Source organism: Schistocerca americana, chromosome 2 (genome assembly GCF_021461395.2).
Source record: "Schistocerca americana isolate TAMUIC-IGC-003095 chromosome 2, iqSchAmer2.1, whole genome shotgun sequence".
NCBI classification, from domain to species: domain Eukaryota; kingdom Metazoa; phylum Arthropoda; class Insecta; order Orthoptera; family Acrididae; genus Schistocerca; species Schistocerca americana.
Genome location: NC_060120.1, coordinates 732,051,359 through 732,064,181, shown reverse-complemented (window position 1 = coordinate 732,064,181; position 12,823 = coordinate 732,051,359). Strand labels below are relative to the sequence as shown.

At 40.0% G+C, this 12,823-nt stretch overlaps 1 protein-coding gene across 2 annotated transcripts in view; it reads left to right on the top strand.

The window, feature by feature from the left end:
- LOC124595457 (protein takeout-like) overlaps positions 1–10,760 on the top strand; it is a 75,020-nt gene extending 64,260 nt beyond the window's left edge. Inside the window, exons 5-6 of one of the 2 annotated variants that reach the window (XM_047134204.1) lie at positions 6,385–6,534; positions 10,209–10,760. In XM_047134204.1, the coding sequence (XP_046990160.1) occupies positions 6,385–6,534; positions 10,209–10,360 (302 nt within the window). In that variant the 3' untranslated portion in view covers positions 10,361–10,760. The remainder of the gene's footprint in view (positions 1–6,384; positions 6,535–10,208) is intronic. The other variant, XM_047134206.1, reaches the window with a different exon arrangement.
- Positions 10,761–12,823: the final 2,063 nt, after the last annotated feature.

Here is a 12,823-nt window from a genome sequence, read left to right as displayed (position 1 = left end):
AACAGATTGTTTTCTTTGGGTTTAATAGAGTGGTGAAGGTAGTTCAGGCAGCTCGAAATATTTATAGCGTGTGTGGGGCCAGTGCTATGAAACAAATCACTTCAAAAAAGAATTTAAGTTTTCACGGAAAGATTGTTATGTCATCAATGATTTCCTACACCAGTAAGCCTTGATAACTGATCTGTGAACTGCGACATTTAACCTTAGTGAGACAGTTTCAATCAATAGGTAAAGTTTAGTAGTTGAATGTAAGAGCACTGCATGCCCTGATTCAAGACAACAGAAACTGAAAGGGTGACTGTTACGGGATTTTTGTTTCAGTGTCATCTATTTGTTTGTCAAGAATCCCTAAGTGTTATTGTTACTGGTCACGAATTATGATGCTTCTTTTTATCTTCTTAAAAAATAATAATTAACGGCTGAACCCTTACAAAAGATCATCTTGGCCAAAGGGCAGTGTAAACAGTTATTTTGCATCCCATGGCATAAAAAGAGTGTTGCGCCGTACGGACTACTGTTCCAGTGTGTGTGTTTGTGTGTGTGTGTGTGTGTGTGTGTATGTGTGTGTGTATTGAGGCCCAATCAACACACGCCGACGCTCCGGACGCCAAGCAGAGACGGGCAACAGAGGCGCCACAACGGTAAGATTTCTATACGGGACGCTCGACTATTAATAACTGCCGCCTGAGGTGCCAGGCTGACAGGAGCGTCTGGTGCACCCAAATGCAAGATTTTTATGCAGTGTGTACCGTACTTAGTAGCGAAAACTGACGTGGGTGAAAGTGTGCGAAGGAAAAAGGGGCATCAAATCATAAGTTGGCTGTGTGGAAAAATGTTCTCGAACCATCCCTTAGCGTATTGCAGTTGGCATTTGCTGCAGCTATGGAACAATATACAGGGTCTGAGGAACGACCAACAAAACTGCATCAAGAGTTGCTTCTGCAAGATGACGTTTGCATGCATTCTGCTGATGGCACGAAAAAAGCTATCCACGAGTTTGTTTCGAGTGTCATCCCTTCGCACTCATTCTTCCGATCTTGGCCCTCAGATGGTTACCTTCTCAATACTTATCGAATAACCACATAGCAAATTCCTTTCTGGACCAAAAAATACTTCAAATCTGGCTTGATGACACAATTAACTCGGAACCAGTAGGATTCCGCAGGCATGGGATCAGTAAACCACCTCAACATGGTCGTCAGCCTGTTTTAAATAATCGGACAAATTTCTCTCGTATGTATTAATGCAGTGCTCAATAAACTAATGGAAAACGCAGTTGAAATATGTACTATACGAAGGTAAATTAATAACGGCTTACCACAATAACATTAACACGATAGTCTTTTTTAATAATACATAACATATTAGATAAGGGAGCCTAAATACACGCAAACTGGCATGATATTATACAGTATGGACTTAGAAAAAATTCTTGCTTACGTGCTTTTCTCTGTCGTACAAATGTAGTATGGAAATGTCGCAGGTGGAGCAGACTTAAAGAAACCCTTTTAATAGGTTATTTAGAGCTACAATTTTATAATTGTGTACTCACAAAACCCAAAAAATATTCCAGTTCTAGTCATGTGAATGAAAAATGATGTTTTGTTACATAAATAATTTGTGAAAGATGAAGGCATAATTTGGTAACATACTCAAGCCACAATTATTGCTTTATGATATATGTCTCTGGTATTTTGGTTTTTCAGTCTTAGGCGTAGTGATAACTGGAAATCTCATTAAATATTAGGATAATGTACAGTGGCTGCACTGTAAAAACTGTGAGTAGGCAACGCATCTTTTAATCATTACAAACTTAAAAGATGGCTTTTTGGAGAATGTCATTGGTATTATTCCCAAAACTCAGGAACACATATGAAAAGACAACATAACATTGGTTGCAAAATAATGAACATTCACAGACCTTATAAGCTACCAGTAATAAAGTAACCGTATCAAAGTCTACTGTGAAAGAAAACCGTATGCGATGACTGAAAAAGGCGCAAAGATAATGAAACCAGTGAATGTGTGCAGCGCAAGTTCTATTTGAGCTTCTGCTAATAAAAAAGGGGAACCATTTGCCATCAGAACATGTTAGATGGAAACAACGCTGACACTAATGTATAAAATTATTACTTGTAACAATACAGGGTCATTACAAATGATTGAAGCGATTTCACAGCTCTACAATAACTTTATTATTTGAGATATTTTCACAATGCTTTGCACACACATACAAAAACTCAAAAAGTTTTTTTTAGGCATTCACAAATGTTCGATATGTGGCCCTTTAGTGGTTCAGCAGACATCAAGCTGATAATCAAGTTCCTCCCACACTTGGCGCAGCATGTCCCCATCAATGAGTTCGCAAGCATCGTTGATGCGAGCTCGCAGTTCTGGCACATTGTGTCTGTTCACTTCACCATTAAGAAAAAATGTTGCTTCATCACTGAAAACAAGTTTCACACTGAACGCATCCTCTTCCATGAGCTGTTGCAATCGCGCCGAAAATTCAAAGCGTTTGACTTTGTCATCGGGTGTCAGGGCTTGTAGCAATTGTAAACGGTAAGGCTTCTGCTTTAGCCTTTTCCGTAAGATTTTCCAAACCGTCGGCTGTGGTACGTTTAGCTGCCTGCTTGCTTTATTCGTCGACTTCCGCGGGCTACGCGTGAAACTTGCCCGCACGCGTTCAACCGTTTCTTCGCTTACTGCAGGCCGACCCGTTGATTTCCCCTTACAGAGGCATCCAGAAGCTTTAAGCTGCGCACACCATCGCCAAATGGAGTTAGCAGTTGGTGGATCTTTGTTGAACTTCGTCCTGAAGTGTCGTTGCACTGTTATGACTGACTGATGTGAGTGCATTTCAAGCACGACATACGCTTTCTCGGCTCCTGTCGCCATTTTGTCTCACTGCGCTCTCGAGCGCTCTCGAGCGCTCTGGCGGCAGAAGCCTGAAGTGCGGCTTCAGCCGAACAAAACTTTATGAGTTTTTCTACGTATCTGTAGTGTGTCGTGACAAATGTCAATGAATGGAGTTACAGTGAATTTATGAAATCACTTCAATCATTTGTAATAGCCCTGTATGTTATGGAAATTCTCAATAAGAGAATTGATGATGTTTAAATGTAATAAAACTTATACTGTTTGATTTTTGATGCCTTGAATCAGAACACGCTAGAATTTTGAGCCTTGCGTATTGAATGCATCTGTCTCACGAAGATTAAATGGTTACAGCTCATAGCATAAGTAATCAAGACTTCCTGAATTTGGAAAATCGTTAATTTTTCTTGTAAAACGAAAATTCTTTGTTTGACGTGATTTATCCGATGGCACTTGGCCCAAACATGATTTAAATTTTTAATGTTTCGTGCAGCTTCCACTACTTTCATCTCTGTATTAAACCTAAAGCAAAATGTATATTGTTAAGGTTAGACATTTTTTCTCTTGAAACTTTATGTTACAACGCTCAAAAAGCGTTGTTTAGATTAAAGTATGCAAAGTCCAATACGTAAGTGCAAGATAAACACCAGCACTTCAGGTAAAGAACATAGCTAATAAATACGCTCGCAGCAACCTATGATCGTTGTGTCAGTGCAACTGTGTTCGTTCGTTTTATAGAAGTTACTTCACACAGGAAATCGAATCACAATAATAAACAATTTCATGCTTGCTAATGTTAGAACTTAAGTGATAATGTGCGTTGTGCTGCGTTTACCTTGACGGGTGGTGGATGGCTGGTGGCCACTGTACGGCGATGAAACTCTAGAGCATACACTGTTCTGATCTCGTCACAGCCCCGAGCACATGTGCAGACGGGTTTCTGGGTTATTTGTGAGTCATAATGAGTAGAAAATTACCTTTGATGTTCCATCAGACTGATGTCTGTGGCAGACAGACGAAATGCTGTTTAAAAATTAAACGAAAGAGTGGACGCGAAATCGCGACTGTGTGTCCACACTGTGCGACATTTACCACTAGACCAAGAGTAGATACAGCACTACAGCAGCTCGAGGGGAAGACAACAATTCCTCCGAAAACTATTGCATCCTATCTTGCTGCAAAAAAGTGCCGTTAGTCAGACTTAGAATTTCGAGGAGCGGCCAGTTTTCTTTGGCACCTTAAATGTACTACTTGGACTTAATCTTTGCTGCAGTCGGCCAGCGGTCTATGTCAAATATCATACGTAGTTACTGGTACACCTCGGTTATCAACTCCTTACCACAGAGACAAGGTTTTTTGGGTAAAATTTGCCATGTCGGCTTATTGTTTTTCGGTTCAATTAATAGGCTACACAGCACATATTTTTACTTGCAGAGATAACAATCAGTTGTGGGCTTGTGCACGTAAAATATGGTATATACACCTAGGTCAACAGCTGAATTTATTACGGTGGGTCCGGACTGGTCTCTCTACCTGGCACACAAAAATAATACTTTTGCCTGAGTAATGGAACATCTGGTCATTTTCACGTTACATTCAAAATGAATGTTTACAGGTGATTGTCGAGACTATTTACGGCAACAACATTAAATCATAGAAGATAAACTCGGCAACAAATGTAAATCAAAATTTCACAATTTATGACTGTGGTAGTCCTCCATAATTCCAAGGTTAGTCTTATTATTTCTATAGTATTTTACTGTTGTGCAGGAGGAATTTCATTAGCTTCTAAAAAGCGATCGTCATGGATTTTAAGTAATATTTATACATGGGCAGTTGATGCTGGGTTCTGAGAACAGGTTCATTACTCTTCAATAAGTTCAGTTCTTTTATTGTCTTTTAAACTAGATCCTTAATCGTTTACGAAGAAGAGTTTTCTCAAAGAAGAGGCATCTTTTTTCCCAAAATGAGTATTTTGCTTCTTGAAGAGGTTATTAAACATTATCATATTCATCAAGAAGAGGACTGTCTTCAGTATTTACGTGTCACTTTCGTAACGCAGACGATGCTTTTGAAAAAAATTGCTATAGGCTACATTCCCGATCCGAAGAAGGTGTATGTTACGGTGAATGCGAGACAGGGCTCAAGGAGTGATAAGAAGTCCCTTAATAAAAAATGAAATTAAAAAAAGAGAATAATATTGAAGTGGGAAAGAAAATGGATTACAAAAGAAAAAAATCAGTTCTTGTGGTACATTCGGCGTTCCGCTAAGTGCCCTCACTGCCCATGTTTCGTTCCACAGACTGGTAACTTCTTGCATTCGGTGAAAGACGACTTCTATGGCGTCAGTTCCACCACTCTGCCCCCCACCCTCCCCTCCCCCACACACTCAATTACTCTTTACTTTTAATAAACGAATCTATCATGTGTTTCATTTTCTTACAAAATTTTAGTATTGTTACTTCTTAACCTAAAAGCGTCAGACACCAATAGCGCAAACGTTTAAAATAAGAATGAAGCGCTCTCATTTTGAATTTGCGTCCTAGCGTTTTCACCGCTGGCATATTTTTTCTTGGTTCCACTGAAGCTCATCCGACTAATTCCACGCAAATTTCGTAGAAGAATCGAACATATCCATTTCTTACCGTTGTTGATATCACGTAATATTATGTAAGGAAAACTTCTGAAACGTTCTAACATTAATATGTATATATGACTGCCAACTACTAGAAGGTCGTTCATTTAACCGGAGGCACCCTTTCATCTTGGGAAATGGTAGCAGACATAATTTGATAGTCAGAAAAGCTAGAATTCCCAAATATCCAATAGAAATCAGTGGTAGTGGTACTATAGGACAGGACCATGACAACTTCTGAAACTGGTACTGTAGGTTCCAATTACTACCACGAGGTGCGATGTTTTCTAGAGACATGTTCCTCTCACACAGCTCTGTCCAACACCTTGATGTACGAAGAGATACGTGGTGATCACTTTTACGGATCTCATACAAACAGTGATTAATGTTGCTAAAAAATCTCTTTGTGTTGTACTGCCTCTCTGAAAGTCGTAGTATAATTTTCACGCCCGCATCTCGTGGTCGCGCGGTAGCGTTCTCGCTTCCCACGCCCGGGTTCCCGGGTTCGATTCCCGGCGGGGTCACGGATTTTCTCTGCCTCGTGATGGCTGGGTGTTGTGTGATGTTCTTAGGTTAGTTAGGTTTAAGTAGTTCTAAGTTCTAGGGGACTGATGACCTAAGATGTTAAGTCCCATAGTGCTCAGAGCCATTTGAACCATTTTTTTGTAATTTTCACGGTTATACGTAATGCTGTACTTTAATATTTACTCTTTAACATCTTTTTATTTACCTGACCATCCTCATTCACTTCAGTGCCTACATATGTACATTCTACATAACCAGCACAACATTGTCTTCCCGTTCATGTTATCTTTGCCTTCTACAGTACAATCATTGTCAGAATATAATCTGTAGTTCTGCAATTTTTCCAGAAAATCTGACCGTCAGTTACATAATAAACTATGAACCTTTTAATAAGGGTGGCACTGACTATATGAAGGCAACAGTGGTGGATTCCAGAGGTGAAGTTGGGCACTTGACAATAAACCTGCAGAATTTATTCAACGGTGACAAATTTCTTGGTGAGTGCTCAAAAAAAGTATAAATAATAACTTATGTAATGATATCGTTTTAAGAAATAGCTTGTGGTAATAGACTGCATGTGGAATTACTCCAACACATCAGACAAATTACAACATTAATGCTGATACATGAGGTAGCGTCTATTCAACGTACATTAAATTGTGAAACACAACACTGTTTCGTTATGCAGATGCTTACTACAATTTGATTCTCTTACACAAACATTTATTCGACCGACAAATCCATGATTTTCAGTGTACTTGTTCCATTAAGATTCTGAAAAGTATGTTACCGTAAATTAGTCGCAGTTAATTGACACATCATTAACAGTCATACGCTTTGAAATCAGATGGTTGTGTGGGACAGAAATGACACGTGTTTGGTTTCTGAATCTCCCAAGCAGGCAGCACCTCACGCCCTGTGTCGTCAATGTCAACAGTAAGTCTACTGAAACAGCCCGCTGAAACTATTGTGCAGGGTACTTATCCCATCTCGCCCTCCGAATTAAAATTCAATCATTATTAAGACATCATATTTACATAAGAATAATTAATAATAATTAAACTGTGCTGTTAGGATTTAATATAATACAGTGTGCGGCAGCGTTAATAGTAGTGTATTAAAAGCACACCATCAGGCAGTTACTGTAATTTATGTATTACCTCTTATGTCAATTAACAGTTAAAGGTATGCCAATTACTAAAGTATAAGTCATTGTCCATTGCGTGGATTACTTTTTGAATATGACTCCTGTCACATGTTGCCCCCTCTGCACAACATATTCATCTAGGCGGCGTTGGAAGCTTTCCATAACTCGGCGTAACGTATTCCCTGGAACATTGCCGACGGCAGTTCTGATGCGATCCTTCAACTCAGAAATGGTGACAGAATTGCATGGATTTCTTGCGACAGACATTTACCGGTAGATTAATTTCGCGTTTTGGTGACACTTCTTGGCCGCCTCGCTCACCTGACCTTTCACGTGCAGACTTTTTAATTTGGGGCTACCTGAAGCAAGAAGTGTTTCGAAAACGTTGTGCCTCCATTCTTGAGCTGACGCACTGCATCAGAACCGCTGTCGGCAATGTCCCAGGGAATACGTTACGCCGAGTTATGGAAAACTTCCAACGCCGCCTAGACGAATGTGTTGTGCAGAGGGGGCGTCATTTGACAGGAGTCATATTCAAAAAGTAATCCACGCAATGGACAATGACCTACACATTAGTAAATGGCATACCTTTAATTATTAATTGACATAAGACGTAACAAATAAATTATAGTTGATGCCTGACGGTGTGTTTTTAATATCCTACTATGAACACTGCCGCACACTGTACAACTACGTTAAGGTCGAAACACAGATATTTTCGAACTGGAAATGCGTTCTACAGATCACATTGAATTCCAGACACTGAAAGGCGACTGTTAATTTGCCACGGTGATTTTCTGGAGGCTTTGGCCATAAATGTGAAAGATGTGAATCTGATAAATATACTCAGCCCCTGTAGTATCAATATAACCATATTCTTTCAATGTCTGTGACTTTAAACACCAAGCAGTCTTATCAAAAAAGTCAGTCAATAGAACGGGAAAAGCTAAACTTGCTTTTAGTGGAGAAGCTCCCGGATGAATATACAGGGAATGATCGTTGAACTATAAACTCAAATGTGTTGAAGGAAAGGTACGGCTTTGTGCTCTATTACTACTTGCTCATTTCTGCAGATGAGTAAAGCCGGAAATGCGTGTCATACAGGGAGATTCAGCTGCCTGTACCGATGTCGTTTTTTGCAACCCGCAGTTTTATATCTGACCTTGGGAAACAACGCGAGAGATTTTCATATTCTCTCGCAAGCTACACGCAGACTATTACTAGCTACTGCAAAAAAGTTAACAGGACATTTTCGCAGGAGATTTTATATAGCTAAGTTTTGTACTAGGATGCAGTTCCGTTGGAGGCCACGGTTTTCGAGTTATTCAAGAAAAACGTACAAAAGTGACCTTGAAACGCAACTCCATCCACACACGCATCCCTCATCAGTCACGGTATCTAGTATGTTGGTCGAGGAATTCCCTTCTACCATTGAACAAGAATTTCCGGATATACGAACTATTACCGATATTCGAACCTTTTTTGGTCTCTATTGACTGGACTATTAGACCACCAGCGTAGTCGGCTATTTCGTCAGCATTTCTAATTTAACCGTAGCCGCGAAAGGAATGAAAGAAAAGTGACTTTTGTAAACGTAACACTAAAACCAACGACGCTGACAATTCGATTCAAACTTAACCTCTACAAGTAATGTAGTTTCGTTGTCAGAAGGCCTGAAGAGTACAACGATTTAATGGTTTATTGATATTCACAAAGCTGTTATGTACATTGTAAAAAATGTCAATTTTACAATTTGGAAGCGCTCGACTAAGCCGGTGGTACAATAAGGCCAGCCAATGAAGACCAAAAACGATGGACTGTGAGAGGTAATTCGCGGAATAGCAAATTTTTGTACAGTGGCAGGAGGAAGTGCGATGAACAACTTACTAGAAATGCTGACCGAAGCTTACTGAGTGTGAGAGTGTTTGAAAATCGATTGTGTACGTATTTTTGGAATAACTCGAAAACTACCATCTCTAAAGAAAACGTATTCTAATAAAAAATTTAACTACATTTAATTTCCTACAAAAAGGTCCTGTTAATTTTTCTCTGTAGTGTAATGGTTTGCTCGTAGCGAGCGAGAAGGCCCAGATATGACATTGTGGGTTGCAGGTGAATCGCCCTGTGTATATGACTACATTCAGGTTCGCCCCTCTAATACACTCAATATCCGAGTACGCTGGTGCAGTGGCTACCACATCGGGCCAACATTCTGGAGGACGACGGTTCTAATTAGCGTCTGGCCATGCAGTTTTTGGTTTTCTGTGTTTTTCCCTAAATCATTTAAGGCAAATGCCGGGACGGTTCTTTTTAAAGAGCACGGCCGATTTCCTTCCCCTTTCCTTCCTAATTCGAGCTTATTCTCAGTCTCTAACGACTTCGTTTTGACATGTCGCCAAACTCTAACCTTCCTTGTTTCCTTCCTTCACAGATACCACCAATTCGCTGTACCACTGAATGTGAACCCCTTTTGAAAACACAATTACGTTCTACCCTACAGCTTTAACAGTTTGCGAAATACTGATCGCAACAAAAACTGTATAATAATAGACCCAACATATTTCACTACACTTAGTAGCCGGCCGGGGTGGCCGAGCGGTTCTAGGCGCTACAGTCTGGAACCGCGCGACCGCTACGGTCGCAGGTTCGAATCCTGCCTCGGGCATGGATGTGTGTGACGTCCTTAGATTAGGTAGGTTTAATTAGTTCTAAGTTCTAGGGGACTGATGACCTTAGACGTTAAGTCCCATAGTGCTCAGAGCCATTTGAACCGTTTTTGAACACTTGGTAAAACATTCTCTATAATTTCATTCACTTTCGACGTTGGATTGTTTTTACGTTACGTAACCGTGTACTCGGCACAAATTTAATTTAGTTTCGCAGCGGTAGGATTCTCAGCGCATGGATTAAAAGATGACATACTCGTAGAAGCTGCATTAACATTTCCTCTCTTACTAAAATGTATTGTTTGCTGTTGACAAATAAGTGTTTTTTCAGTTTGAAATGTATTTGATTTCATTTCAGGTGAAAACACCAACAAAGTTCTGAACGAGAACTGGAAAGCACTCGTTGAAGAGGTAGGTCCGGCAATGTACGAATCGGACCGAGCCATAGCACAGAACCTGGTGGACACGTTGTTTGACGGGGTGCCATACAGGAAGGTGGTCCTCGAGTAAGTCGCCCACCACCTGCGGTCACGTTCCACAGATGTCAGACGGCTACGACAAGAAAATTCCCTGCGACATTACTGAATGAGAGGATGTGCTCTTGGCGCGGAATTGAAAGAAGCTTTGGAATGAGTATCTTTAAAGAAAGTCGTAATTGGCTATGAAGACGTATACCTGAGATACCTAAATAGTAAAAGCGATTATCGCCACAAATAAAAAAGCTAAAGAATTTGTAAATCTTGTTGTGGGGTCTTAGTTCAGGATGCAATATTCGATTTATTTACACGTCACGTTGGAGAGCAAGTTATGAAGTGGTCAGTTCAGTCAATGAACATGAGACATTCAGACAAACAGACCAATTACATAAAACTTAGTTTAATATGGGTGTTTAAATGTGCTAATTGTATAAATAAAAAGATGAAGTATGCAAATTGTTGTAATCGATACACTGTAATTACATTTTATTTTCCCTAAATAATTTCCTGGATGCCACACCTAAGTTTCATTTGTTTATGCAGTTATTTCACGTGTAATTGCGCTTCCACTGTTAGTAAACATTACAGTGTGTTACGTGAGTAACATATAATAGTAACAGTAATAATCATATTTTGTATAATCAGCAAAATGTGATTTTAAGAGACATCAGTGTTATTAACAGCAAGCAATTTCCTATTTATGTGCCTGTCGAATGTAAGAAGTCACACATGACAGAAACGCATAATACCAGTACAGGAGGATGAATGTGAAGAAGGAGTTGATTGATCAGAGGAAGAGTGAGAAATAATTGGGTGTTTTTTAGCAAATGAGATGAAAAGAAAACGAAGATAGAATGATGAGGATAGCACAGAGAAAGGCGCTACACTAATGGTGAAAAATATATGTTTGCATTCAGAGTGATTTTGGATAACAGATAGGTCATAGGGTAACTTATTCCTACAGCTGAAATGGAGAAAGGAATGGAGAAAGATATAATGTGTTGAGCCTCGATGCTGGACAAATGTAATCTGGTACTGTCTTTTTTGGAATGATCACACATATTGGGAATTAGGTGCGACCTGCGGCTGTGCTCAGAAATCAGTAGTTTTGTTATGATGGGTGATGGTAAGTAAGCTATTGTACGTGCAATAACATCGGCTGCCATCATGTGCCTGCTTTTTTGGGTAGCGTAGCTCCTGAAGCTCAACCCACTCACGCCCTCCCCCCCCCCCCCCCCCCGCTTTCCCAAGATGACCCACTGCACTGCATGATGCATCAGCATGAGCAGCCTCGCTGCCCGCTGCCGAGCAGGGCGTGCACAACGTGTAGAGGGGCACGGGCAAGAGCGCACATCTGTGCATCGTGCTGATGGAGTAGCTATGCGTTATACAACATGTCTATTATGCAACAAATAGTGTGGGCTACGAATATTGAAGCCTGCATAAGCACTGCGTTCATTACTTTCAATCAAACCTTGCAGCCCAAACATGTTAACCAATAAAAGCACTTGCACAGTTATCATAAAGATCAAGAGACAAAGACTAAACATCTTTTTCAATAACTAGATATTTTTTCTGTAATTCTTGCAATATGAGGGTTTTGTGAGAGTCACGACAATGCATCTCGTTTTTGTTACCCACAGAGCGGCCAGCAAGCTATACTTCTGTATGTCAGATGAGTGCGAATACTAATGTGTATGTTTATTTTCAAGATAGTTGTTACAATATTGAATGTATTTAGTGCCACAAAATTCTACTAAAAGTAAGAATTGGTACCACATTTCTCATTGTATAGTTTCCTGAAAACCTCTATGAGGTACAAGACGGTGCATTGCAGGACAGTTTATTTACAATTCTCTTATAAAGTACAGATATTTACTAAATAACGCCGTTTTGCACTAATGACAAAAAAATGCTAGTATACACTAGAAGACTTGATCTTTCGCACAAGTACTTCGTATGTCTACAGAACAAAGCGAACTTTTGTTCGCTACACTTTCAGCCACATCAACGAACATTGAACGTAGATAACCTGTATTTAACGAATCAAAGAAGCCTCCACACTAGCAGCTTAAGGGAAAACACAACGAGTGAAAATCTCGATACCTATTTGGCCGTATACAACCTATTACAGCCCACTCCTCCACAAGAACCGAAACTAGAGAATGTAGTGGGGTTGGAAGTTGCGGTCTGGAGGGGAGTCGACGTTCTAACTCATTCTAAAGCTTCTCCATTGGGTCCAGATCTGGACTCTAATAGGAATGTTATTGTCATGCTGATACAATCAATCAAACTCTCTGACTGTTCATCTACTGTCTGCAATACACAATGATGTAAAGTGTCTTCATATCTTCCCACATTTAAGATTTCCTTAAGAACAATGAGGAGTAAACACTGTAACCACGAGAAACACACCCACACTGTGACACCACGCCCTCAATATTTCACTGTTGGCAATATATGTTATGACAGGTAATGTTATCCAGGCATTCGCCAT